We start from the raw sequence: 26,985 nt of genomic DNA, 5'->3' as shown, positions 1-26,985 counted from the left end.
CCCCTGAGGGGCATTCTCACCGCCCAGTCCAAGGTTCCTTAGGGCTGTTTTCCTAGCAGACCCACAGAAGAAATTGCCCTCCGCTTCCCCCATTAATAATAAAAACTTGAGGGCAGCCCCGTGGCGGAGCGGTTTAGCGCCTCCTGCAGCCCAGGGCGTGATCCTGGAGACACGGGATGGAGTCCCACATCGGGCTCCCTGCATGGTGCCTGCTTCTCCCTCTGCCTGTGTCTCTGCCCCTCTCTGTAACTGTGTCTCTATGAATAAATAAATAAAATCTTTAAAAATAATAATAATAAAAACTCGAATGGGCCACAGGGCCATGGAGAATAAAGACTACATTTCCCAGCCCCCCTTGCGGCCAGCCAGGACCACGTGAGCTACTCGTGGCCAATGGGATGCTGGAAGAGGTGCCTTGTAAACCTCCACACCGCCGTTCTGGAGGAAGGAGGTGTGTTCATTCCCTCCACCTTGTTTCTTTCCTCTTCTCCCTCCTATTATGTCACATGATGGAGACCATCATGAACCACGGAGATGAGGCAACATCATAGAGAGCTGAAAACAAGACAGCCGGAGCCGAGTACCTAAGAAACTGCTTTTTCAGCCTCAAAATGCTTATGCTGGACCCTACATGAGTGCGAAATAAGCCTCTATTTTATTTAAGCCGTTGTTATCCCGAGTCTCTGTCTCCAGTTATCCTGATTCATTCAATCCCCACCCACCTCCAATATTTGCTGGGCTCCCCAAATCAAGCTGGGACATAACTGACCTGAGGAAACGGGTCAGCTGACGCCAGCAACACGTTCTCCGGTTTCAAGTCACAGTGGACGATGTTCTTGAAGTGAAGGTGTCTCAGAGCCACCAGGATCTGAGGGGAGGGGGTGGGGTGGGTAAGAAAGTCAGAAAGGTATTAGTCCCACACTCCGCCTGCAGCTGCCAGCCCTCCAAACCCCATCCACGCCCCTCTCGGCACCCCTAAAAATACCCCCCCAGGGGCAAGGGAGGCATTGGAGCCCCAAATAAGAATCTCAGGACCCCAAAACCATGACACCTGGGTTAAGAGTTGAAGACTCCAGAAAGGCTCGACTGTAGCACTGGGGTTTGGGAAGAGTCTGAGGTCCTCTAGCACGTGGTAAGCTCTTGACAAAAAAGAACTATTAGTAAAGCTGGCTCGTCTGCAGAGCTGGCAACTTGTGATCTCCTGGAACGTGAGTTCGAGCCCTACCTTGAGCCTAGGGTTTATTTTAAAAAGAGGGTGGAGGGCAGGATGCCTGGGTGGCTCAGTGGTTGAGCGTCTGCCTTTGGTTCAGGGTGTGATCCCTGGGGTCCTGGGATTGAGTCCCATGTAGGGCTCCCCGAGGGAGCCTGCTTCTCCCTCTACCTATGTCTCTGCCTCTCTCTCATGAATAAATAAAATCTTTTAAAAAGGGGCAGCTATTAGTAAAGTAGTGGCCTTTAAGATGGTACTACTCTGTGACTCCATTTTCTAGGAAGTATTTTTCATCCATTAAAAAACTTTAATATGAAATAGTCCAAATACCAAAATGATCTACATTATATATCAAATGCAACATTCTAAAGAGGCGGGGCGAGGGGTGGATTCTTGAGCCAGCCTCCGCAGGTGGAAAACCCGGCTCTACACTTCATAACTAGCTTGTAGCCTTCGGCAAGCCATTTTAACCCTCCGGGTCTCAGTGTTCTCGCCTGTAAAATGCGGGTAATAAAAGTACCCAACCTCAGGGTTTGCTATGAGGTTTATTTTTTTTTTAAGATTTATTTATTTATTCATGATAGACATAGAGAGGGAGAGAGAGAGGCAGAGACACAGGCAGAGGGAGAAGCAAGCTCCATGCGGGGAGCCTGATGTGGGACTCGATCCCCGGTCTCCAGGATCGCGCCCTGAGCGGAAGGCAGACGCTTAACCGCTGAGCTACTACCCAGGCATCCCTGCTGTGAGGTTTAAATGAGTAGAGGCATAGAGAGTGCCTAGGACAGCGTCTGGCACAGAGCAAGCACTACGTTAACTACTACTATCATTGATACTGGCTACTCTTTTTGTGATGGCCTGCGGGTGAACATATTTCTGTGTGTGTTTCAAATAGACCTTTTCCTACTCTATCTGCTAATTCAAAAATATCTTATGATGGCGAGGTGAGCTGATTTACAAAACAAAATGCAAAAAACAGATACAGGGATGCCTGGGTGGTTCAGCAGTTGGGCCACTTGGCCACTTTCTCTGTCTCTCATGAATAAATAAATAAAATCTTAAAAAAAAAAAAAAAGAGAGAGAAACCATACAATTTACAACCACTTTATCTGCGGACACTATGACCATCTTGATTCTGTGTAATCCTTGTACTACAGCCAGGGAGATTGAGATCCCCAGTGTGTATGTACCTCTTTTCCAGATTTCCTGTTTGTTGACCACCTCCTCCCTTACTAGTAAATGAGGAGAACAAAGAGGGCAGGTTGGAAGCTGACAGATCCAGGTTCTAATCTCGGCCACCTAGCTGTGTGACCTTGGGCAGGACAAAGACCCTCCCTCCACCTCAGTCTCCTCATCTGTAAAATGGGGGTGATAGTAATACCTACCTCAGAGGGCAGTTGTGAAGCATAAACAAGCCCATGAGATAAAGGGCCTAGCACAGGACTTGGGGTAGGGCAGAGAAGAGGCGGAAGACAGAAATCTGCAGGGAGACAGAAAGGAGCACAGGCCAAAAAGAGAGGGAGAGATGGAAGACTAGAAAGAGAAACTAACCAGTTGCTGAAGGCAGGCAGTTCCCTCTCCCCACCCGAAGTCTGGATGAGCCTGCCTAAGTGGGCTTCTCTCCCCACCCCACAAGCCAACCTGATGAAGGCATAGAGCTGGGGAGAATGAGGGTGCTGGGCCTGCATAAAGGAAGCATAGCACAAGGGACTTTGCAACCAAAAGAACAAGTCCCAAATCAGGTGAGGGGCCAGCCAGATGGGAAGGCCTTTCCAGGAAAGCTGTAAAACCCAGAAGCCACAAAAGGCAATGTTTAACATAAAAACTTTTTTGCCATAAAAAGTTAAACTCTTTATGGCAAACAAAAGCCATGAATGAAATGAAAAAGAAAAGAAATACTGGGATAGAAAAAAATTGGGCAGCCAGGATGGGTCAGCGGTTTAGTGCTGCCTTCAGCCCAGGGCGTGATCCTAGAGACCCTCTTTGGGAATCAGGTCCCACGTTGGGTTCCCTGCCTGGAGCCTGCTTCTCCCTCTGCCTGTGTCTCTGCCTCTCTCTCTCTCTCTCTGTCTCTCATGAATAAATAAATAAAATCTTAGAAAAAAAAATTGAACACAATTGACAAGGATCCAGGGTCCCTCATATACAAAGAGCTCTCAAAATTCAATTATAATAATCCAATTGAAAAATGGGCAAAGGGTATAAAAAAGCACAAGCTAATAAACATAGGAAAATATGGCTCAACCTTACCCATAATTTTTAAACTGCCAAATAGAGCCACATGAAGTATTATTTTTCCACCTATAAGACTGGTGATTGGGGATCCCTGGGTGGCGCAGCGGTTTGGCGCCTGCCTTTGGCCCAGGGCGCGATCCTGGAGACCCAGGATCGAATCCCACGTCAGGCTCCCGGTGCATGGAGCCTGCTTCTCCCTCTGCCTGTGTCTCTGCCTCTCTCTCTCTCTCTCTCTCTCTCTCTCTGTATGACTATCATAAATAAAAATAAAAAAAATAAAATAAAAAAAAAAAAAAAAAAAAAAGACTGGTGATTATTTTATCCAGAGTTAGTAAGGAGTGAGGAAGTAGATAGCCTCAACCTGTTGTTGAGAGCAAAGACTGAAAGGGATTTTAGAGAATAACTTGGCAGCATGTTTAAAAAATTTCTAAAGCACATTCCTCTGGACTCAGGAGTCTATTAATCTGAAACATGTTCTACAGAAATTCTCCCACCAGAACCCAGCAATATGTGTAGACAGATATTCACAGGATGTTGTTTGTAATGGTGGAGAAATGAAAACAACCTCCATACTCAGCAATTACAGGATTTGATGATATCCATCATGGGATACAATTCGGAAAAAGAGGCAGCTCTACTAACTACATACCAAAATAGAATAGCCTTCCAGAAGTACTATTAAAGTGAAGAAAGTAAGAGGCAGGGCGACATATGGATGACACCAATTAGTTTGATATTACTAGTTAAAAGCATGGATCCTAGGTTCAAATCCCACTAGCTGTGTGACTCTGGGCAAGTTACTTAAAGTCTCTGAGCCTTGGTTTCTTTCCTCTCAAAAAATGGGAGCAATCGTGGCCACTACCACATAGGTTGCTTTGCAGAAAAAATGAGTTAAAATGGTGCCTGGCACACAGTATGTAAAAATGAGTGGCTGAATTACTTATCACATTAGCATTCCCCATCCCTGCCCTGCCCACTCTGGGTGATTGCTGTCCAGGGCTGGGGCTATCTTGGTCACAGCTGTGTCCCCTGCACTCTCTGGCATGGGGCCAGGAACAAAGCACGGGTACAGGGAGAGCTTGGTGAACCATCTAATACATGGCTGAATGAGCTCCCTACAGAAAGGCCTCTCTCCCCTTCCCTTTTCCTACACGAATATAGTCAGGCCTAGGGAATCTCATTATCTTAAGTAATAAAAATATAAAATAATAATTTCTTATTTTTCTATACTAATAACTATGATTTTTCACTACTGCTCTATTATTTGTATTGTTCTATTGTTATTATTCTCTTATTATTCTCCAGTCTGTTCTATTATTACTCTACTATTTTGAAATTACCATTCTATTATTCTTTCTATTATTATTATTACTATTTTTTATTGTCCACTACTAGGACTCCCACCAGTGTCTGCCTGACCTGGGCATAGGGCAGGTGGTGAGCCAGGCAGAGGGGGGCAGGGACAGGTGTACCTGGGTGATGAGGAACTTGGTGAGGCGTTCGGGCAGCCGGCCCTTCTCGCTGGAGAGGATCATCTCCAGCATGTCCCCATGCAGCTTCTCCATCACCACAAACACCTTCTCCGGTGTCTCAAACATGCAGTCCAGGTTCACGATCCCTGGGTGCCGCAGACTCTGGGGTGGGTAGGGTGGCAGTCAGGGTCCAGGTTGCGCATGAACTTGGGACCCCCGAGGCAAGCCATGGGACCAGATGGACAACAAATAAGAAGGATGGCCCCGGGGGGTCGGCAGATCCTTCCCTGGGGGTAGCACTGGGGGAAGGGGGAGGGGCTTCCCACAGGCCAGACAGAATCACATCCCCACACCACTGTATCTAGAAGGATCTTTATGGTATGAAGCTCTGCTGAAGGCCCAGGATTGTAGGAGGGAAGGGGGGAGGGAGAGAACAGAAGTATGGAACAATGGGAACGACCTCTGTGCATCTCTGTTTTAAATCCTCTTCCCTCCCCCCAGCCGTGCCTGGCCTAACCCCATTTCTCCCACCCAGGTCCCCACCCAGCCTCCTCCCTGGGGTCCAGGCTCCAGTCCCACCACTCTCCACCCACCTACCAGGGCAGCCTGAGATCTTCCTAAAGTACACACACTCAACCCTGTCCCTTCATTGCTCAAAATCTTTCCATGGCTCCCCAGTACCCTGAGGAGAAAATCAATGGGGTGTCCTCACCTCCCACCACCTCCCCACACATAAACCATCTGGTATCTTTGAATTTCAAATTCCTAGAGGACTTCATGTCCCTCTCACCTCTAGATCTTTGCACAGGCTGGTCCCTCTGTTCAGAATACCTTTCCACCCCTCAGTCCCAACATGCATATTCCCTCCTCCAGGAAGCCTTCCCTGACCACCCTCAGCCTGGGTCAGTTGGCCCCTGAAAGGAGGAAGTGGGAAGGGAAGATCCTTCCTAGGTGGGAACTGAGCTGGGCTCCAGAGCCTGATGTTCACCTGCAGAATGGCCACTTCATTCCGGAGCTGGCTTTCCTGCTTGGTGGGGAAACGTAGCTTGTCAATGACCTTTACTGCCACGTCCCGGCCTGTCTTCCGGTGCTTTCCTGGGCAGAGGATAGGGGAGGTAGGGGATGAAGGGAGCAAGACCTTCCAGTTCTGGCAAGAGGCACATCCCTCCCACCACCACCACCACCACAGAGACACAGGCATAGTTGAACAAATATGGGCAGAAGGCCATTAAGGTGGCTCTGAGGGGTCTCCAGGAGAGATGTAACAAGTGTGGGGCCTTGGGAATAAAGGTGGAATGAAGAAGGTGGAAAACAGCTCTGAGAAGGGAAATCTATAACATGGTAAACTAGATTTATAACCAATCGGAATCTAGGAACTAGCTCTGTGGCCAATCAGAGTGCAGAATTCGTTCTCCTATTAATGGGTGAAAGTCCATTGGCTTTTCCCAGAGAGAAAAGAAGCGCCTGCAACCATCTGGCTGGAGGATCTAGCTTTCTAAGTCACCCAGAATAGGAAGTGAGCATGTAGCCAATCAGATTGGAAGATCTGGAGCCCAGAAACCCCCAGGATCCCCTCTGGATTAGCTCAGAAGCATTCATACCTCCATAGACCACTCCAAACTGTCCGGAGCCCAACACCTCATCCGGGAAGATCTGGTAGACAGTGGCGATGTCCTGCATGGCAGGGAGGGGAGGGTCAAGGGTGCAAATGGAGATGGGGCGTTGAGGAGACTAGGGAGGGTGGGAGGCTGTGTGGGAGGTAGAGGACATCCTTGGGACCATGGGTTGTGGGCAGGGTCTCACCACATTCTCTTGGATCTGGCTGTTGGACACGGAGATGCTCAGAGAAGCTTGTCCTGGAGAGAGGGGAGAGGTGGAGGTGAGGGGACCCCAGGCTCAGGATTATCTTCACCCATAGCTTCAGAGGCAGCCTCTGAAGCCACACCACCCAGGTTCAAATCCAAGGGATCCAGTGCAGCTCCGGGCCACTGACTTGTCCATTATGAATCTGTTTCCACATCTAAAGAATAGGGGTAATAAGAAGAGCTCCCTCATAGGGCCAGGGGAAAAGTAAATGAGATAGGCTGAGGGGGCTCAAGAAACGATATCATGAATGATTTCACTGACCATTGCACCCCAAGTAGTGCCGAGGGAAGCCATGCTGATCCCATTTTATAGAGGAGGACACTGAAGCTCAATGGGAAAGTCCACACTGAGTCCAACATCTCCCCCTTGAACTTACCACCCTACCACCCAACCAGAGCCAGAGTTCTGATCCTTCTGCCATTTGAACATCTGCCCCCTCGCCATTCTGGGTCTGGCCCCTCCTCTTCCTCCCTGGTCTCTCTTCCCCTGTTCTGCTCTTATTCACCATCCATGGGGAAGCACAAACCTGAGCCTGTCCTTCCTCTGCTCCAAACCTGCCGTGGCTCCCCAGCACCCTCAGGAGGAAGCCTAAGCCCCTTCAATGACCTCACAGGCATTGGTCCCTCATTTACCTCTTTGACTTCAACCCCCATCAAGCAACATGTTGGGTCCTCCTGACACCCTGGCCTCCTTGCTGGGCCTCAGATACAGCAAGTCCCTTCCTATCTCCTGCCTTTGCACTTGCTGTTCCCTCTGCCATGAATGTGCTTCCCTAACTCTGGACTTAGTTAAATCATCCTCATCACTCAGTCTCAGCTCAAATGTCACTCCTGGGGCCACGTCATGTTACCCATGCACACGTTCTGTAGGGGTACACTTGTTCATACAGGATGATCTGATAAGTGTCTGTCACTCACACTAGATTACGAGCTCCAGAAGGCAGGAACCTGGGACTTTCTGATCATCTTCTGCCTCTGCTTGAAATATTTCCCATTTGCTTTCCCCTCTCTCCACCCTCCTCAGCTTCAAGGTCTCAGCACAGATGTTGCCATGTCCTGGAAGCCCTTCTGGATACCCAGGCTGGATCAGTTATCCCTTCTGAGCTCCCACAGTCCTCTGGCTCCCCTGTCCCGCCCTGCCAACTCTGGGTCATCACTGTTGGAGACAGGTCAGTTTCCTTTACTGGACTGTGAGCCCTGTGAGGGCAGCTCCTAGGCTATCTTGGTCATTGCTATGTCTCCAGAACTCTCTAACACAGGATGAGCACAGAGAAGACACTCAGTAAATACCTGAATGAAACAGACTGAGCTCACAATCTGGAGGAATTGTCAAAACCTGGGACAAGACTCAGAAAAGGGAAGTGACAGGCCCAAGGCTACACAGCAGGTCTGGGACTTAATAGAGATTTGAACCCAGGCCAGCTGAGTCCAGAAGCCACATTCTAAACTGTGCTATTCCCTGCCTTCTCCCTGGCTCTTCCCTTCCCTGGGACCCTCCCCACCACCACAAGCCCTCCCAGACCCATCCTCTCAGGGCCCAGGGTGGGGACTTACTGTGGGGTGTGTGGCCTGGTGTGCTGGGTGCGTCCTGGAGGATGACTGGCATCAGGGCCTGGCGGATGGCGGTTTCCCAGCCCCGGGCAGCCTCAGCTCCCTGCCCACTGGGCCCCCCTGGGGCCCCCCCAGGCGTCTCGCCCACAAAGTAGGTGACATTAGCAGTGACAATCTCAAAGCAGTGGGGGTTGGTGCCTGGTGGCACAAGGCTGAAGTTCTGGGCGGGCTCCACGGTGAGGATTTCTGACAGTGGAATTTCCTGGCAGGAAAAGAACCAGCACCAATGAAGATGCCAGGCAGACCCTGGGGCTTCCCACTTACTCAGAAGTGCATATAGAATCCAGTATCAGTGGGAAAGGGCCTGCTTTGCATAGAGTAGTCAGAAAAGGCCTCCTGGAAGAAAGTATGTGAAGCAAGAGATCAGAAAGGTAAAAAGAGGGATCCCTGGGTGGCGCAGCGGTTTGGCGTCTGCCTTTGGCCCAGGGCGCGATCCTGGGGACCCGGGATCGAATCCCACATCGGGCTCCCTGCATGGAGCCCGCTTCTCCCTCTGCCTGTGTCTCTGCCTCTCTCTCTCTCTCTCTGTGACTATCATGAATAAATAAATAAAATCTTAAAAAAAAAAAAAAGTGTTCCCTTTAAAAAAAAAAAAAAAAAAAGAAAAAAGAAAGGTAAAAAGAGGCCAGCTGGTGGAGGATGGTGGAAACAGCATGTGCCAAAGCCCTGAGGTGGGAAAGGCTTCTGTTCAACCTGTTCTCTTCCCATTACATGGATGGTGCCTAGCACACAGGAGGTATGCCAGGTTTGGTGAACAAATAAAGTTAGGTCATGAGAGGGGGCCACGGGCTTTTCTTCAGGGCCCTGGGAGCCATGGAAGGGTTTTTTGTTTTTTAAAAAAAGATGTTATTTATTTATTCATGAGAGACACACAGAGAGAGGCAGAGACACAGGCAGAAGGAGAAGCAGGCTCCCTACGGGGAGCCCGATGCGGGACTCAATCCCAGGACTCCAGGATCACACCCTGGGCTGAAGGCAGGCACCAAAACACTGAGCCAACCCAGGCATCCCATGGAAGGGTTTAGAACAAGGCAGGGGGAGGTTTCTGGCTGTATGCAGAGGGTGGATGGGAAAGGATGGGACTAAGATAGGAGATCAGGAAGGAGGCTGAGGGGGCCAGATGGAGGGGAGGGGACAGAAAAGAAGGTGCAGGGTAGGTAGGTGCAGAGGGAAAGAGCATGTTTTGAAAAGTTTTGGAAGAGAAAGCGGGGGTGGGGGAGTGTTGCATTAGGGGGAGAAAAGAATTTTAAAAACAAAAAAATGAAACAGGGACAGACACAGCTAATAAAAACAAGAGATAGAGACGTGGTGGGGATGGCATCTCAGTGTGGCAGAGCATACAGGAAAGATGAGAAGGCACCCCCCACCCCCATCCCCGTGGGAAGCCGCTCCAGAGCAGGTAACCCCGAGGCATCCAAGTTTTATTTTAAGAGCAACGGGAGGGTTCTGGCGGTTTTATCGGCTCTTCTGGCTGCTATGTGGGACAAGAGTGTGGGGGCAGTGCAGAACCAAGGACCCAGGAGGAAACTGCCCGGCGCACAGGCTACCAGGGCAGGTGGTGGGGAAGACTGAAAAATGACCCAATACTTCATTATAAAGTGAAAACGGGACAGGGAGCTCCGCACGTTAGCTTCACGGAGGTTAACTTGGAATGAGGGCAGCAGCCCCACGGCGACGACTAGTCTATGAGGCCTTTTACAGGTGCCAGACTTGAGGTGCGGGCAGGTGAGGTAAGCCGCCCGGGTTCCCCAGCTGGGAAGTGGCGGAGCCAGGTGGGGCCATGTGGGCCCTTTTGCTGGTGACAGGCAAGCAGGGCAAGCAACTGGAAGAGGAGTGGGAGGAGGCGGTCTGGGGGAGCCAGGGGCCAGAAGGCCCACCTTGTAGTATCTGTTGGTCGTGTTGTTCTGGAAGAGCGTGATGCACTTGCAGTCCAGGCGCCAATAGTGCCGCTTCCTCTGTAGGGAAAGGTGCCCCAGGTGAGATGGTCTGCCCTTGGCGCGCTTCGCAGAGCCAAACCCCGCCCCCAGACCTAGCCCCGCCCCCAGAAGGCCCCACCCTTTCGTCTCTTATCTCCCACCCCTCTACCCTAGCTCCGCCCCGCAGTGGGCCCCGCCCTTTCCTAACTCCAGCCCCACCTCCATCTCGTCCCCTTCTCGAGTTGATCACGCCCCTCCCGCCTTAGCCCCGGCTCCACCCCACCTTGCCCCGTCCCATGACCTCTCTCCAACTTTAGGTCAGCCTCCACCAGGCTCCTCCGCCCCTATCTCCTGCCCCACCCCTATCTCCTGCCTGCCCAGAACTGGCCCCGCCACTATAAACCCTCCCCACCCCACCCTCCCGACTTGACCCTACTTGCCTGGCCCCACCCTATATCACACCCCTACTTAATTACCTCCAGTTATACCTCTAGCCCGCCCCAGCACCCGCTGATCCCATCCCCTATAACCTAACCTCAGGTCCTTCTCGCCCCTGCCTCTAACTCTAGCTTCCTAGTTGCGGGTCCCACTCCTCCCCTGACCCTGTCCTTAGTTCCGCCCCCTTAAGAGCCCACCCCTCTATTTGTAGCTCCGCCTCCAGCTCGGCCCCGCCCATCCAGCCTCCTCAGGCGGACCTTGCCCCGCCCCTAACTCTGGCCCCGCCCCGCCCACTCACCAGCGTGTCCTTGTTGCTGTAATGAACCACCCAACCCTCGCGCAGGGTGGTGCTAGATTTCCGTGTCGTGTGTCGCACCGACTGCACCACCCTCATTAGGGGGATGTACCCCAAGGAGCTGAGGGAGAGGGGGAGGGGAAGAGGATAGAGGTTACAAGTGGAAAATACGCATAAGCACCTGGGGCCGCAGGGCACATCTCTGGGCAGCGAGGAGTGGGGTTTTTTTGGCCACACTTCTGTGGTTTCCACATTTCCCATAATGGGGAAGGGGACTCTTGAGAGGGGCACATTACAAGACTGGATTGTGAAGTCAGGCAAATCACCTAACCTCTATATACCTCAGTTTCTCCACCCAAAGGGGTAGCTGTGAGGAGTGAAATCTTTCTGAGGAGTTTACCACAATGCTCGGTACCCAGTGGTCCTCTGATAAGTGCTAATCTGTACTGAGCCCAGTGATTGTGCGGCCAGCTGTGTGATACTGGGCAAGTGACTCAACCTCTCTGCCTCATTGCCCTTATCTGGCCACATGCTATTGTTACAGAGAGGAAATGAAGCCTGAGAGAGTCACAGACTTGCTCAACTCCAGAACCAGCCACCTCTTGATCCCTGCACTAAACCAGGACTCAGGTGGCCTTGGCACTTCTCTTTGCCTCTCTGAGATTTGGTTTCCTCATTGGTGAAATAGGCTGCCTTTCCCAATACCCCCACCCAAGTCCATCAAGATCCAACTCTGACAGCTTCTTACTCCGTTACTAAACACTCCAGGAAAGACCTGGCAGAAAGGGAATTTGAACCTCCAGGCAGCTTGGTCAGGTAACACCAATAAGAAACTCTCTGACATCATCATGACCTGCATATTCATCTCCCCTCTGGCCTGGTCTCCCATCCCCTTCCCCTTGCCCTCCTTGCTCCAGTCACACCAAGCTCTGTGCTGTTCCTGGAACAAGCTTGGCCCTACCACAGGGCCTTTTCACTTGCTGTTCTTTTTGCTTGGTAGGCTCTTCCACTCACTATCTTTCACATGTTTCCTTTCCTCTCCTCCTTCAGATCTCTTCAAATGTCACCTCCTCAGAGAGGCCCCCTTTAATGACCCTAACTAAAATAGCATATCTTCATTCTCTGTCTGCTCTCATTGCTTTATTTCTATTTATTTTGATAGCAATTATCAATACCTGATGCTATGGATGCATCTGTTTACTACCTGTCTCCCCAACTACAGTGTTTGCTTTATGAGGCCAGAGAGTTTCCCAACAGCTGTGTGGTTGGGGTCCTAGAACCCAGTAGGTGGTCATTAAGTGTCTACTGATGCACTGTGGAAGTGGCTCACCCTTCTCCCCACGTTTATGCCTCCCTCACCCTGTGAGGTGAAGTTTTAGCTCCCTTTCTCTTAGTAATTATTGGCTGAAGCCCCTGAGCCTCAATCTTCTAACGGAGGAATGGGGACAGCAATCCTTATGTTCCTTCTGAGAAGGATTTAGTTCAAGAAAAAATAATTAGGGGTGCTGGGTGGCTCAGTGGTTGCCTTTGGGTTGGGTCGTGATCCCGGAGTCCTGGAATCAAGTCCCACATTGGCCTCCCCGCAGGGATCCTGCTTCTCTTGCTGCTTGTGTCTCTACCTCTCTCTCTGTGTCTCTCATGAATAAATAAATAAATCTTAAAAAAATACTTATACATTGATGATGGTTTCAATGCACAGGTTACCCTCATTTACATATGTATTACTGTATTAATACAATGTACTAATTGTGTATTAATATTATTCTAAAACATATTTAAAAAGTAAAAAAATTTAAAAGATGAGAGTAAAAGTAAAGAGAAATGAAGATGCAAACATTTTTTCCCCATACCCCGGAATGGATCACCTCCCAACCTCCACACTTTGGGGATTCAAGAACAGAGTACCAGGGAGGATTCTCTTTCCATCTCCTCAGTGTTTACAACCCAGCAAGCACTTGATCCACATGATGTAATGGAATTTGAAAATTGCCCTGTGAGACAGGTGCCATTACTGCCCCAGGAGGAAACCGAGGCACAGGGAGACGTGACCAGCAGTTTAAGTGGTAGAGCTGGGAGCTAGCCTTGATGCTCTTAACCTTTAGCGCCCCGTGCTCCCAAAACCCTGCTGCCTTCCTGCCTCCTGGACACACAGGCATTCCACACCCATGCCTGAAACCAGGCTCTGTCCTAGGCACCTGGAGAATGGACCTGACCTGACATCTACCCACCAGCTCCTTGCCCCCAAGCACTTGAGCGTATGGGCTAGAAGAACTGAATAAATATGAATCCCATTTATAATGTAAACACATATAATTAAGCCAGTTATTTTTCAGAACTTCCATGCCAGAAGAAAGCCACTGCCTGTCGGGTCCTTGGGGATGGTTTTCCCCTTCCCCTCATTTAACAGATGAGAAGACTAAGGCATCTAAGGGAAGGGACTTGCTTAGGCCATACAAGTCAATCTGAGGCCAAAATGGTTATAAGAAAGTGGGTAGTTTCCCTTCCTTTCTCAGATTTAAGTATACTGCGAGAAGAGCTAACACTATGGAATGCTTACTGTGTGCCAGGCACTATTTTAGGTATTTCATTTCTATTCATTCACTTTGCCCTTACAACAATCCTTAAAGGTAGATCTTCCTGAATCCCCATTTTACTGATGAAGAAAACTGAGGGCCCAGAGAGATTAATCTCCTGCCTGAGGCGATATAGCAGTCCTGTTCTTACTCTCTGCACTGTCACTTTGCAACACAGACTTTCTGGAAGGGCCTGCCAGCAGCTCATCCCAGTGGCATCTTCAGATTGAGGAGCTAAGCAGCTAGGAGACAGGGAAGTAGGAGGGTTTGACTAGCTACTAACTTTGTGTGTGTGTGGAGAGGGGGGGTTGGTGCAAAAAAGTGGTTTGATTAAAGCACGAGGACAGGGGCACCTGGGTGGCTCAGCAGTTGAGTGTCTGCCTCTGGGTCACATTGTGATCCCGGGGTCCTGGGATCGAGTTCTGCATCAAACTCCCTGCAGGGAGCCTGCTTCTCCCTCTGCCTATGTCTCTGCCTCTCTCTGTGTGTCTCTCAAGAACAAATAAATGAAACCTTAACAACAACAACAATAACAAAATGCATGGTAACAGGACCCTTGGGCAGAAAGAGTTGTAACTATCTACCTCTTGAATGATTGTATTAACAGTTCCCCCCAAAGAATTACTATATATATTTATTTTATTTTTTTTAAGAATTACAATATAAATTAACATCTGCTTCTATGAAAACTTTCTAGCCATGTGCATTTTTCAGGAAAAAGGGAAAATTAAAAAACAAAGTGTGGGTGTCTGGGAGTTTTAGAGGGGGGGTGCTGTCAACCCACTGTAGAGATAGGAAGGGTCTTCCCTGAAGGATGCCCTGGGTACCTCTCGGCCTTGCCTCCCTCGCCTTCCTCCTCCTCACTGGCGTGGAGGGCATTTTCCGAGTGGGAGCCTGGGATGACCCCGGAGTCGTCAGATTCATCCATGAGGGAGCTCTTGTCAGCCTCGCTGAAATCGGTGGCCTCCTCCATCGGCACATCTAGGGGGACAAAGGTGTTAGAAGGGCCTCTGCCCAGTCCCACCCCACGCCCCCCTTCCCACTCAGCCCACAGCCTCTCACCTCCGTTGATGAGTGCTTCCCCTAAGCAGTCGTTAGGGACACGGGTGGCACAGCGCTTGTGACAGTTAAACTTGCAGTCTGGTATGAGGACAGGGAACAAGCGGACAGGTGGGAGGGGAGAGACAGGTCACCTGTAAGGGTTGAACCTTGACTCCTAAACCCCAGGCCCAAAAGATTCTGCTTTTGCTGTTTGGGGCAGGAAACCTAGCTGAACCTTCTCTGGTTGTCCCTCTTTGAGTCTAGAATATCTGGGACTGGGTAATTCTTTGTTGCAGGGGCTGTTCTGTGCATCATAGGTGTTTAGCAGCATCCCTGACCTCTACCCACTAGAGGCCAATAGCACATCCTCATATGATTTTAATTTTTTTTTATTCTGCATTTCTAAGACTCCAGATTTCAATGTCCAAGTTTCTAGAACTTGACGTATCTATGATTTTAGACTGATAAGGCTCCTTGATGTCCAAGGTTTTAGGGTTTTCAATATCTAAACTCTAGAAATCAGTGACTCTATAGTTCTACAATTTCTGGACTAGAAATCAGTGACTCTAGAGTACTACAACTTCTGGACTGTGAAGCCTCCAGAATCTGATGATTCCAAGGTTCTAGGATTCCATACACCCGAGATTCTATAATTTCATGCTCCTATTGTTCTTTAGCTCTGCACATCTAAGATTCTAGAATTTGACAGTTTTGACGAATTCTAGAATTGGGTGAGATTCTAGAATTTTAAGTTTTTATATATCTAGATGTCTGGTTTTCTAGAAATTTGATAATCCAGAGTTCTGTGTCCTAGATTTATGGGACTCTAGGATCTCATTTAATGCTTCTAGGCTTTTATTATTCTCAAATCCCATGGTTCTAAAGTTCCAATATTTCAAGAATCTATAATTTGGTAGTTCTAGGATCTATGAGTCTGAAGTTCTGTGGTTCTTTTTGCTGAATCCTAGGATCCAGAATTCCTGAAGCCTAGGATTCCAGTTCTGTAGTTCTAGAATTCTCAAGTTCCGCAGTTTTAGAATGCCACAATAAGTGGCTTATAGATCTAAATTCCTAAGGTTCTAGAATTCTAAGTTTCAACTGACTGAGGTTCTAGGATTCCAGAATTCCAAAGTTTCTAAAACACCAGGATTCAGGGCACTCTTCTGAGGCCCTGTGCTCCTAAGGATCAGAATCCTGGGATTTTTTTTTTTTTTTTTAAGATTTTATTTTTAAGTTATCTCCACACCCAACATGAGGCTGGAACTCACAACCCTGAGATCAAGAGTCACAGGCCCCACCAACTGAACCAGACAGGTGATCCCACAGTACTGGGAGTCTTACATCCTGCCAGCAGCCCAGGTGAGAGAGGTCCCAAACTTCTAAGTGTGTGTGTGTGTGTGTGTGTGTGTGTGTGTGTGTGTGTGTGTGTCAGGACCTTCTGACCCCCTCCATCACCCCATGGGGGCCCCGCTGACCTTTGCACTGCAGGCCCTGGCGAAAGAGGCCCTTGAGGAGTTTCTTGCAAGCCTGGCAGACGGTGGGCCGTGTGTAGCTGTGGATGAGGAATGTGTGCGGAACTTTCACCTTGGAGAGCAGCATCTTGTCCAACTCGATGGGGCGGCCCGTGTAGGAGGAAGCAGACGATGAAGAGGAGGAGGATGGGGGGCGACGAGGCAGGAGCTCCATGGTACTACGGCTCTGGGGTCAGCAAGATGGGAGGGGACACATTAGTGGGTGACCCCGTGCCTGGGCCCTGTTGCCCGCCCCCAACCCCGGCCTGCCCACTTCCCAGCCCCTCACCAGCTCATCAGCCATGCAGGGCAGGGACTCAGAGGTGCTGAGACGCACAGAATGGCCACTGGCCAAAGATGTGGACGATAGGCGCCTCTTGCGGGCGCCACTGCAGTTGTTGGGGATGCTGAAGGCACAGCGCTTGTGGTAGTTCAGTCCGCAGCCTGCGGGGGGCGCCAGATGATCAGAGACTTATTCTCGCCAGTCCTGAGCTCTAAAGCTCCGCCCCACCCTCTTTGCCTTCTCAGTAGATTAGGAATACCGCAGCTGTCTCAGGAGGGCCCCCTAGTAGTGCCATTAAAGTCAATGAAAAACTATAAAAACCCAAATCAGGTAGAAGTGCTACTGGCCTAGAAGGTTCTGGGCCAGTCACCAGGCAAAGAACCATGAGCAGGTGAGGTGCTTGCTAAGGGCCCCAGGAATGTGGACTGGGTAGTGGCAGAAGGAAGCCACAACCACCGTACCAGTTGCACAAAGGAGGAGCGTACTAGCAATGACTACTTCTTCCTTATTCTGATATATGTGCACCAAATATTTTTATCTTCTTCCTTCTCTCCCCTCATCATCTAACACAATACTTATTATTTTTTTAATATGGTATTGGTCCAATTTTAGTTTACGTGCCGCCGAAGGGAGCACCATATAACATTTAAATTACAGGGTATTGAAGGAAAAGTGTGAACACACATTGTCTTCTGGGGAAAGGGTTAGCACATTTTCAATTGTACTCGGGACGATTCTATTATATCAGAAATAAGTATGACTTTATGGTCATTTCTTTCCTAATTTATCTTTTTTTTTCTTTTTCTTTTTTTAAATCCTTGTCCATGAAAGAATCAGGCTCAGCTTATTTTCTTGGTGGGCTTCCTGAGCACTTGCTCCAGCACATCTCCAGTGATTCCAAATCATTCCAGGATGGCTCCCTGTTCTGCAGTGAAGAATGCTCCTCCCACCTTTGGAAGCTTCTTTGGGGCCACCTTATGAAGCCTGTCTTCTGGTAGCCCGGCTATCATAGGCTTTCCTGAAGGTGGTGCTTCGGGAAGAGCTTCAGGTTGACAAATGACCTTTGCCTACAGGAAATACTTCCCAGTGTTGGTTTTTACTCACTCCTGTGCTTCATAGCACTTCAAAATCTCATCCCTGACTCCCTGTGTGAGTATCAAGGTAGAGTCAGACTCCCATCAGAAGGTGTTAACGGCATTAGGAACAGTCATTTGTGATTCCTTTGGAACCACACAAACGAAGACCATCATCTATGATGTTGAGCCAATGAAGTCTGTGCTAAGGATGTCCATTGGAATGGATGACATGAGGGGCACCTGGGTGGTTCAATCAGTTGGGTGTCTGGATCTTGGTTTTGGCTCAGCTCATCTCAGGGTCTTGAGATTGGGTCCTGTGTTGGGCTCCTTGCTAAGCATGGAGCCTGCTTAAAATTATTTCTCTCCCTCTCCCTCTGCTTATCCCTCTTCCCCCTTTATCATGTGCATATGTGCATCCTCCCTCTTTAAAAAAAAATTAATGACATTGCACAGTGATGGTTACATATGCCAAGACATTAAGAGTTGGATATGGTTTGTGCATGATGGCAGTACTGACAGCAGCTCTGAATGCACTGAATCGGTTTTCTACAGGTCTGATGTGGCTGTCATCCCTAGAGCCCTTAAATGCCATAGGTATATTTAGGGCTGCCTGATAACAATCCCAGTCAATGCTCATCTGCAACACAGGGCACTGAAGACTCAAGATTTCCATATAAGCGTGACCACCACGAAGCTGGAGATCCTCAGATGATGGAACATAAGAGAACACTGAACAGTCAATGCAGGTGCAGATAGTCCTCATGGAATGGATGGTCTTCAACTGCTGTGTGTATAGTCAAGGCAGCTTTGTGGCTTTCATCTGCAGGCAAGGTGAGATCTCAATGTTCTTGCTCAGAAGTGTCAAAGATGGGAAGAGTGGACCTGTGGAAACTTGAGACATTTTGGTTATGTGTTCACCCCTTTATTTTTATTTTTAAAGTATGGTTTAAGGACAGGTGTATGAGTGCTTGTAGACAGAACATGTGGTCATCCCCTCAAATCCATATGTTGATGCCCTAACCTGCAATGTGAATGTATTTGAAAATGATCTTTTAAGGAGGTAATTAAGGTTAAATGAGGCCATAAAGGTGGGGTACTGATCCCATGCTACTGGGGTCTTTGTAAAAGGGAGACACTTGAGAAACTGTTGTGTCTCCACACACCATGTGAGCTACCCAGAGAGATGGCAGCCATCTGCAAGCCAGATGGCTTGGTTCCCACCAGGAACCAAGGTTCCCTGTCTGAACCTAGATCTTAAACTTCCGGCCTCCGGAACTGTGAGTTATAAATATGTGGTGTTTAAGCCACTTGGCCTGCGGTATTTGGTTATGGCAGCCCTGGCACACTAAGGTGCCTGGTCAATAGGGAGCGGACTCTGATGGTCAGCTTTATGTGTCAACCTGGCTAGGCTGGCAGCCCCAGTAATTCAGACACGAATGCAAGGGTTGCTGTAAAGATATTTCGTAGGTGGGATTTAAGTGCACCATCAGATGACTTGAAGTGAGGGAGAGTATCCTAGTTAACCTGGGTGGGCCCGTTTCAGTTGACAGGTTTAAAAAGCAGAGTTGAGATTTCCCAAATGAAGAAATTCTGCCTGGAGATAGCAGCTTCTGCTTCTGCCGGGTAATCCAGGCTGCCCTTTCTGACCGGCTGCCCTTTTTGACCGGATTTCAGAGTAGTTTAGCCAGCCCCCATCATCCTGTAAGCCAATTCGTTTCAAATACCCTTTAATATACACCTCCTATTGACTGTTTCTCTGGTTGTTCCCTGTTACATAGGCTCCACCTTCTTCCCTGGGCACATTCCCCTTCTCCAAACTCGGTGCCTTACCCTTCCCTCCTAACCCTTCCCTCGGAGCTCCACCTCAGGCTCCACCTCCAGAGCGGAGCCCCGCCCCGTCCCAAGCCCCGCCCCCAACACCTCCCCCAAGCGGCGCCTCTGGGCCTTACCTCTCCCTCGAAGCCCCGCCTCCTATATAGGAGCTCCACCCCCGCCGCACCCTGGGCCCCGCCCCCTGCCCCTGGGCCCCGCCTCCAGTCCCTCTACCCTCACCATCACACTTGAGGCCCTGGCGCACCAGGCCGAAGAGCATCTCCCCGCAGTGATCGCAGAAGGCAGGCGCTCGGTAGGAGTGCACCGTGAGGGCGTGCGGGCGGATCTGGAAGTCCTCGAAGGTGGCCGAAGCTGCAGGCAGCAGGGAGGGGGTGGATGGGTGAGCCGGGGCAGCGGGGTATGTCCCCGGGGCTCTCACCAGCTTCCAGGCGGCAAGGTTTCATCTTGCCTTCCTTCATTTGCTCGCATGCTATACTCTAGAGGGTTCCAATCCCAGCGTCACCACTGGGCAAGACACCTAAGCCAGGGACTGGGGAGTTATTTAGTGGGTACGGATTTTCGGTTCTGCAAGATAAAAGCACTCCTGGAGATAGTTGCATGACAGTGTGAATGTAATTAACACTACCTAACAAGAGACTTAAAAATGGTTAAGATGGTAAATTTTATGTATATTTCACAATTAAGTATTTTACTTTACTTTTTTAAAGATTTTATTTATTTGGCAGAGAGAGAGAGAGCATAAGCAGGGGGAGCTGCAGGCAGAGGGAGAGGCAGAAGCAGGCTCCCCCCTGAGCAGGATGCCTGGATCCTGACCTGAGCTGAAGGCAGACACTTAACTGACTGAGCCACCCAGGTGCCCCACAATTAAACACTTAAAAATAAAATTTAAAAATACGCATGCCTGGGTCCTACCCTCAAAGTTGCTGATTACTTGGTCTAGGATGGAGCTTGAGCATCTAGAGAAAAGACCAAATACCTATGTATCTCAGTTGTCTCATCTTCAAAATGGAAATCCAATAAACATTTACTGAGCATTGTTCTAGATGCTAGGGACACCACACAGAACCAAAAGACAAATTCCCTGCCTGGCCTCTAGTAAGGGAGGCAGACAACCAAAACAAAGAAAATAAATATTCTTTTTTTTAAAATATTTTATTCATTTATTCGAGACACACAGAGAGAGAGAGGCAGAGACACAGGCAGAGGGAGAAGCAGGCTCCATGCAGGGACTCAATCTCGGGTCTCCAAGATCAGGCCCTGGACTGAAGGCGGCGCTAAACTGCTGAGCCACCAGGGCTGCCCGAAAATAAATATTCTTATTTAACAATCACCCAGGGGTGCCTGGATGGCTCAGTCGATTAAGTTTCTGCCTTCAGCTCAGGTCATGATCCCAGGGTCCTGGGATCAAGTCCCTGCATCGGACTCTCTGCTCAGTCTGCTTCTCCCTCTCTGCTCCTCTCACCTGCTCATGTACTCTCTCTCTCTCAAATAAATAAAATGTTGTTTTTGGTTTTTTTTTAAAAGGGGCCACCTGGCTGGCTCAATTGGTTAAGCATCTGCCTTCGCCTCAGGACATGATCCCCAGAGTCCTGGGATAGAGTCCCACATGGGGCTCCCTGCTCAGCCCAGACTCTGCTTCTCGCTTTCCCTCTGCCCCTCCCCCTGATTGTGCTCTCTCGCTCACCTCCTCTCTCTCTCTCTGTCAAATAAATATATTTTAAAAATCTGGGATGCCTGGGTGGCTCAGTGGTTGAACATGTGCCTTCGGCTCAGGGCGTGATCCTGGAATTCCAAGATCGAGTCTCAAACCAGGCTCCCTGCATGGAGCCTGCTTCTCCCTCTGCCTGTGTCTCTGCCTCTCTCTCTCTCTGTCTCTCATGAATAAACAAATAAAATCTTAAAAAAAAGAAAAACCCCAGCCAGTGTAGGTCCAAAGTTCACGATTTTAGTACTGTACTTACTGCCTCTTGGAAATGTTTAAGTAATAAAATATACAGTAAGTGTCCACTATACTCAAGTAATTATTTAAAAAAAAAGCCTCTCAAGCAATTCGTCTCAGTAATGGGACAAATATTTATTGAAAACCAATATAAACTGGATACCCTGGAAGACACAAGTCAGCCGAAACAGACACTTGCATGCTCTCATTTGATGTTCTTTATCTCTATACGTATAACTTGGCACTTTTCCCCAGGGTAAAATTATTTATATATATATATAAATATATATATAAAAATATATATATAAATATATATAAATATATATATAAATATAATTTGCACATTATGTATATTTATATACTTAGATTACACATAATGTAAAATGTATATAAATATATATCATATATGTATTATGTATGCTTATACATAATTTATTAAAATATATAATGTAATTTATATGTATATTTGTATATTATATATATAAGTATATGCAATATATATATATTTATATTCCAGAAATAAATAACAACTACAAAAAATTTATGTACAACAAGCTAGAAGTCAATAAGTGCTTAGGAGAAAAATTAAGGGAGAGAGAGAAAGTACAGGATGTCCAATTTTAAATAGGTGGTTGAAGAGGGCCTCCTTCAGGTGTCATTAGGGCAAAAGCCTGAAGGAGGTAAGGGTATGAGGCATGCAGGTATCTAGGAAAGAACATGCCCACTATCACAATAGTATTCTTTATAGATTCTTTTTTTAAAGGCTAAATGAATCAACATATGGAAAACTCACAGTGCTCTTTTTTTTTTAAGTTTTTATTTTTAAGTCATCCTTACACCCAATGTGGGGCTCGACCCACAACTGTGAGATCCAGAGTTGCACACTCAGAGTCAGCAAGGTGCCCTGTATTTTTTTGTTTTTATGTTAAAACATTTTTGCGTGTCATCCTTGTGCAGGGGCCATGCTAATCTTCTCTGTATCGTTCCAATTTTAGTATATGTGCTGCCAAACCAAGCACAAATTTAAAAAAAAAAATTTAACCTGAGCTATTTAAACAGAGAACATAGAAAGTACTCAATAAATGTTAGTTTTTAAAATTTTTCTAAAGATTTTATTTATTTATTTCAGAGAGACAGAGCACCAGCAGGGGGTGAAGGTAGGGGCAGAGGGAGAGGGTGAAGCAGCAGGGAGCTCCATGTGGAGCTTGATCCCAGGACCCTAGGATCATGACCTGAACTGAAGGCAGACGCTTAACCGACTGGCCACCCAGGTGATCCTGTTAGCTTTTAAAATTTCATTTTTGGACTAATTCTCTTTTCTACCCCGAACCTCACCCCTGAATTTCAGTCTAATATTGAGCTTTTTTCCTTGTTATTGTGTAACAGAAAGGGGACTCTCTTCTATGTGCCAAGCACTGTTTATACACTCTGGGTAAAGTTATGAACAAGACAGATTTATACCCCACTCTCAGGGAGCTGACATGTTTGGGAGAGACAGACAGGGAATGCAAACATACAAATAAGGAAATTTCAGACACTGGAAGAAATAGCATTCAAGTTCAACTCCAAATAACATGAAGAAGCTAGCTATGAGAAAAAGAGGTGGGGAAGGAGGCACTGAGAGCCAGTGCAAAGACTTGGAGATGAGAGGAAGGCTTGGTTTGTTCAAGGGACAGAGAACAGGCAAGCATGGCAAGAACAAAAAAATGTAAGCGGGACAGTGTAGCAGGTGAATTCTGGGAACTGGCAGGGGCCAGATCATGGACAGCCTTAAGGCCATATTGAGGAGTTTCATTTTGTTCCAAGGGTAGTGGGGAGCCATGGGAGAATTCTGAGCAGTGAAGTGTCATGATCTGATTTACGAGCTGCTGTAACACTCTAAGCAGGGGGACCAGAGGAGGTAGTAAGAAATAGATTCAGGATGTATGCTAAAGGTACGACCACTTGTTTTGATGACAGATCAAGCAATGGGTGAGAGGAAAGAAGGAGTCATGGATGCCCCCAAGATTTGGGGCATGAGCACCTGAGTGAATGGTGATGACCTTCACCAAGATGCAGAACACTGCTGGAAGAAAGGATGACAAAAATCAAGATTTCTTTCTTGGACAGGCCATATCTGAGATGCCTAGAGCTGCCAAGTAAAAGTCAGGGAGACAAGCTATATGACCAAGATTTGGATTTAGCAGAGGGAGACCTGGATGAATACAAATCCAAGAGTTGGCAGCCTCCACGAGGGTATTTTTTTTTTATTTTTTTATTTATTTATGATAGTCACGGAGAGAGAGAGAGAGGCAGAGACATAGGCAGAGGGAGAAGCAGGCTCCATGCACCAGGAGCCCAATGTGGGATTCAATCCCGGGTCTCCAGGATCGCGCCCTGGGCCAAAGGCAGGCGCCAAACCGCTGCGCCACCCAGGGATCCCCACGAGGGTATTTAAAACCTGAAAAAGATCACCAGGGCCATACATCCAAACTTCTGCTAATTGCCATCCATTCATTCAACCCATTCTACTGAGCATTGCACTATGCAAGGGCTGGGGGTGGAAATGCAGACAAGAATAAGGCAGGTACCCCCCTACCCCCGTGCTCCTAGAAGAACCTTGAGCTGTCCACTCCTTTGAGGTGCTGAGTTTGCTCATCTCTCAGATGCAAACAGCCAGTGGGTGACTAGGTTCTGGCTGAAAATAGTGAGGTACAGACTTCATCTAACCCTTCAGAGTGTGATTTCTTTAAAAAAATATACTTTATTTATTTATTCATGAGAGACACACAGAGGGAAAGGCAGAGACATAGAGGGAGAAGCAGGCTCCCTGCGGGGAGCCCAATGCTGGACTTGATCACCAGGCACTGCAGTGGAAGGCAGATGCTCAACTGCTGAGCCACCAAGGCGTCTGAGTCTGATTTCATCTAGCATTTCAGTGGGATGGAGGCATGGGCATCAGAATATTTAACATTCTGTATTCGGGTGCCCAGGTAGCTCAGTGGGTTAAGCATCTGCCTTCAGCTCAGGTCATGATTTCAGGGTCCTGAGATCGAGCCCCTCATTGGGCTGCCTGCTCCTTAGGGAGCCTGTTTCACCCTCTCCCTGCTGCTCTACTGTCTGTCTGTCTGTCTCTCTCAAATAAATAAAATCTTAAAAAACAAACAACAACTCTATCAAAGTAGAACAAACATCTAGAAAAAGACACATCTCAAGTGCATGGCTCACCGAACTGTCAAACTGCACACACTGTGTCACCAACATCCTGATAAATAAATGGAAGTTTAAATCAATCCCCAGAGATCTCCCTCCTGCCCCGCAGGTGATGGTAGCGATGCCCCTTGCGGAGGTGGAGAACAGGGCACCTTCTCAAAGGGCATTGGCCACCCTCACTCCTAACTGTATCCATCTCTGTGCTTCATAAATGGAATTTTACAATACGGAGTCTGACGTAGCATCTGCCTTTTGGCATTAAGTTTGTGAGATTCACCCATGGTGCTGGACATCGCCTACATTCTGTGCTGAGCAAATTCCACTGTGTGCACAAGCTATATATTCACCCATTCCGGGGCGGTAGCACATAGGGGACTAACTTGCAACCAGGGCTTTGAACCACTGGCCCTGACTTTAAAAACGTGTTTCTGGGCCCACCTCTCCTCTCCCTCCGCCAGATGTCCTGCCCCCGCTAGAGGCTGCGCCCCCAGGCCCCCCGGCCGGCCTCCGACGCTCACCAGATAGCACCACCTCCACCAGGTCGCCCTCCTGGATGTCTCCAACCGAGCGCACCAGCTGCAAGAGGTTGGCCGACGTGGGGTCATGTTTGAAGAGAAGGATCTTGTCGTAAAGACCGTAGAAGCCACACTCCGGGAACTGAGGGGCGGGAGAGAGACGGAGGTGGTGACGGAAAGGCTCAAAGGCTCGGCGCTTGCCTTCAGCAGCCGTCTAGAACACTCCAAGGGCAGGGCCCGCAGTTTCCCCCGGAAACAGAGACCCTGCAGCCCTGCGCTTCCTGCCTGCTGCCTCCCAAGCGCAGCGCAGCTCACAGCTCCCGCGGGCAGGGTGCCAGGGCCCCAGGTGTGCGGGGAGAGGGCGCCTGCGGAGTTTGGTGGCTGGACTGGGAAGCTGAGGTGGGAGGGAGTGTGGCTCTGGGAGCAAGAGCACTTATTAGAATTTGCAGGGGGTGGGGGGAAGGAGGGGTGCTAAGTGAACACCCCCTCCTTTATGCCCCCACCCCACCCCAGCTTCCTTCCTGGATCTATTGTCCCTGTTACCTGGCTCCAGGCCCAGCACTGGGGTGGGGCCAGCTGGAAGAAGGGGACTTAGGACTCAGGGAGGGGGTGGAAGAGGAGGGGTGACAGGAAAGCTAGGCTCAAGGGAGCTGGAGGTAGGGAGGGTGCCCCCCACCCAATGTCCAAAAGACCCAGGTGTCCCTAGCAGGGGTTGGGGGGGGCGGAAATGAAACCTGGTAGAACAGAAAGTGAAACTGCCCAGGTGGAGCAGCTGGAAGGAAGAAATGGGGCCCAGCCACACCTGGACAGAAAGGATAGAAAACCAAACTGGGGTGAGGCCTGAGGGAGGAGGCTGAAGATTTGGGCAGTAGACAAATTACACCCAGGGGACAATCTGCCCTCTACCCCACCCCCACCCCATATGTTTGCCCCAAGAGCAGGCTGAGTTGGGTGTGAAAACTGGACCTGTGGGTTTGGGGGTTTTGGTGGAAGGGCCAAGGAAGCCCCATATTCCTGTCTGCTGGGAGAGGGTCCACAGGTGACAGGGACTCCCTGGGCCTTGACTGCTTGTGTATGTGTGTGTCGGGGGGGGGGTGTCTGTCTCTAGGCTGTAAAATGGGGGAGTACGCCTAGCTCCCAATGTTCCTCTGAAGACCCCCAATTCATTTCTGGGGGTCTGAGAAGATTCTGGAATTTGGACATTTGGGGATTCCAACATGCTCACATGATATGATTATACATATATAAAATCTTAGGTTCCAATGTATTATCATGATATATTTTAGGATTTCAATAATCTGGATCAGCAGCAGTTTGATATTTTAATGTTCTGGGCATTTGAGTATCTTACCATTAAAGGATTTCAACAACCCAGCATTCCAAAATTCTAACATTTTAACATCTAGGATTCCAACAACCCAGGAATCTGATATTCTACCATTTTAATGTTTTAGTATCCCAACAAGCTAAGATTCTAATGTTTAAACACTTAAACTTTTTTTTTTTTTTTTTTTTTTTTTTAAGTAAGCTTTATGCCCAATGTGGGACTCATGGCCCTGAGATCAGGAGTTGCATGTTCTACTGACAGCCAGCCTGGTGCCCCTGAACACTTTAATGTCAGACGTGTTCAATTACCTAGCAGTTGTGTATTTGGACAATCTAGAATTCTAATATTCTAACATTTTTACAATCTAGAATTCCAACAACTGAGAAGCCCACTAACCTAACTTTTAACATTCTAGAATTCACACATTGAGTTCTACCTGAATCCCTCTTGCCAGGATTCCCAGCTTCCCGCCATGATGACCCTGGTATCCAAAACTAAGAATAGGGTGGGGTTGTGAAGGCCCGTTTTAATAGGCTGGAATCAGACCTCAGGGGGTGGGGACACTGTGATTAGGAGAGGGGACAGAGTCCCCAGAGCCTCTAGGGGATCCAAAGAGGTGCCAGCCCCTCTACATACAGCTCAGGCCTGGGGCGGGG

At 48.7% G+C, this 26,985-nt stretch overlaps 1 protein-coding gene and 1 non-coding gene across 3 annotated transcripts in view; both read right to left on the bottom strand.

Moving 5' to 3' along the window:
• The window catches only part of PRKD2 (protein kinase D2), a 35,173-nt gene that overhangs the window by 6,799 nt on the left and 1,389 nt on the right, over positions 1-26,985 (bottom strand). Inside the window, exons 2-15 of one of the 2 annotated variants that reach the window (XM_025424554.3) lie at positions 25,006-25,144; positions 19,576-19,707; positions 16,454-16,608; positions 16,129-16,351; positions 14,675-14,752; positions 14,440-14,593; positions 11,043-11,160; positions 10,268-10,345; positions 8,334-8,592; positions 6,718-6,770; positions 6,516-6,588; positions 5,903-6,009; positions 4,915-5,076; positions 770-868 (exon numbers count right to left, since the gene is read on the bottom strand). In XM_025424554.3, coding sequence (XP_025280339.1) covers positions 770-868; positions 4,915-5,076; positions 5,903-6,009; positions 6,516-6,588; positions 6,718-6,770; positions 8,334-8,592; positions 10,268-10,345; positions 11,043-11,160; positions 14,440-14,593; positions 14,675-14,752; positions 16,129-16,351; positions 16,454-16,608; positions 19,576-19,707; positions 25,006-25,144 — 1,830 coding nt within the window. Of the gene's footprint in view, positions 1-769; positions 869-4,914; positions 5,077-5,902; positions 6,010-6,515; positions 6,589-6,717; positions 6,771-8,333; positions 8,593-10,267; positions 10,346-11,042; positions 11,161-14,439; positions 14,594-14,674; positions 14,753-16,128; positions 16,352-16,453; positions 16,609-19,575; positions 19,708-25,005; positions 25,145-26,985 lie in introns of those variants that run through there. The other variant, XM_049109198.1, reaches the window with a different exon arrangement.
• LOC112645784 (U6 spliceosomal RNA) lies at positions 22,208-22,314 on the bottom strand. The gene has a single exon (XR_007403540.1). It is a non-coding gene; the product is annotated as a U6 spliceosomal RNA (small nuclear RNA).

Source organism: Canis lupus, chromosome 1 (assembly GCF_003254725.2).
Source record: "Canis lupus dingo isolate Sandy chromosome 1, ASM325472v2, whole genome shotgun sequence".
In the NCBI taxonomy this organism is placed as follows: domain Eukaryota; kingdom Metazoa; phylum Chordata; class Mammalia; order Carnivora; family Canidae; genus Canis; species Canis lupus.
This window is presented reverse-complemented; position numbering and strand designations above follow the sequence as displayed.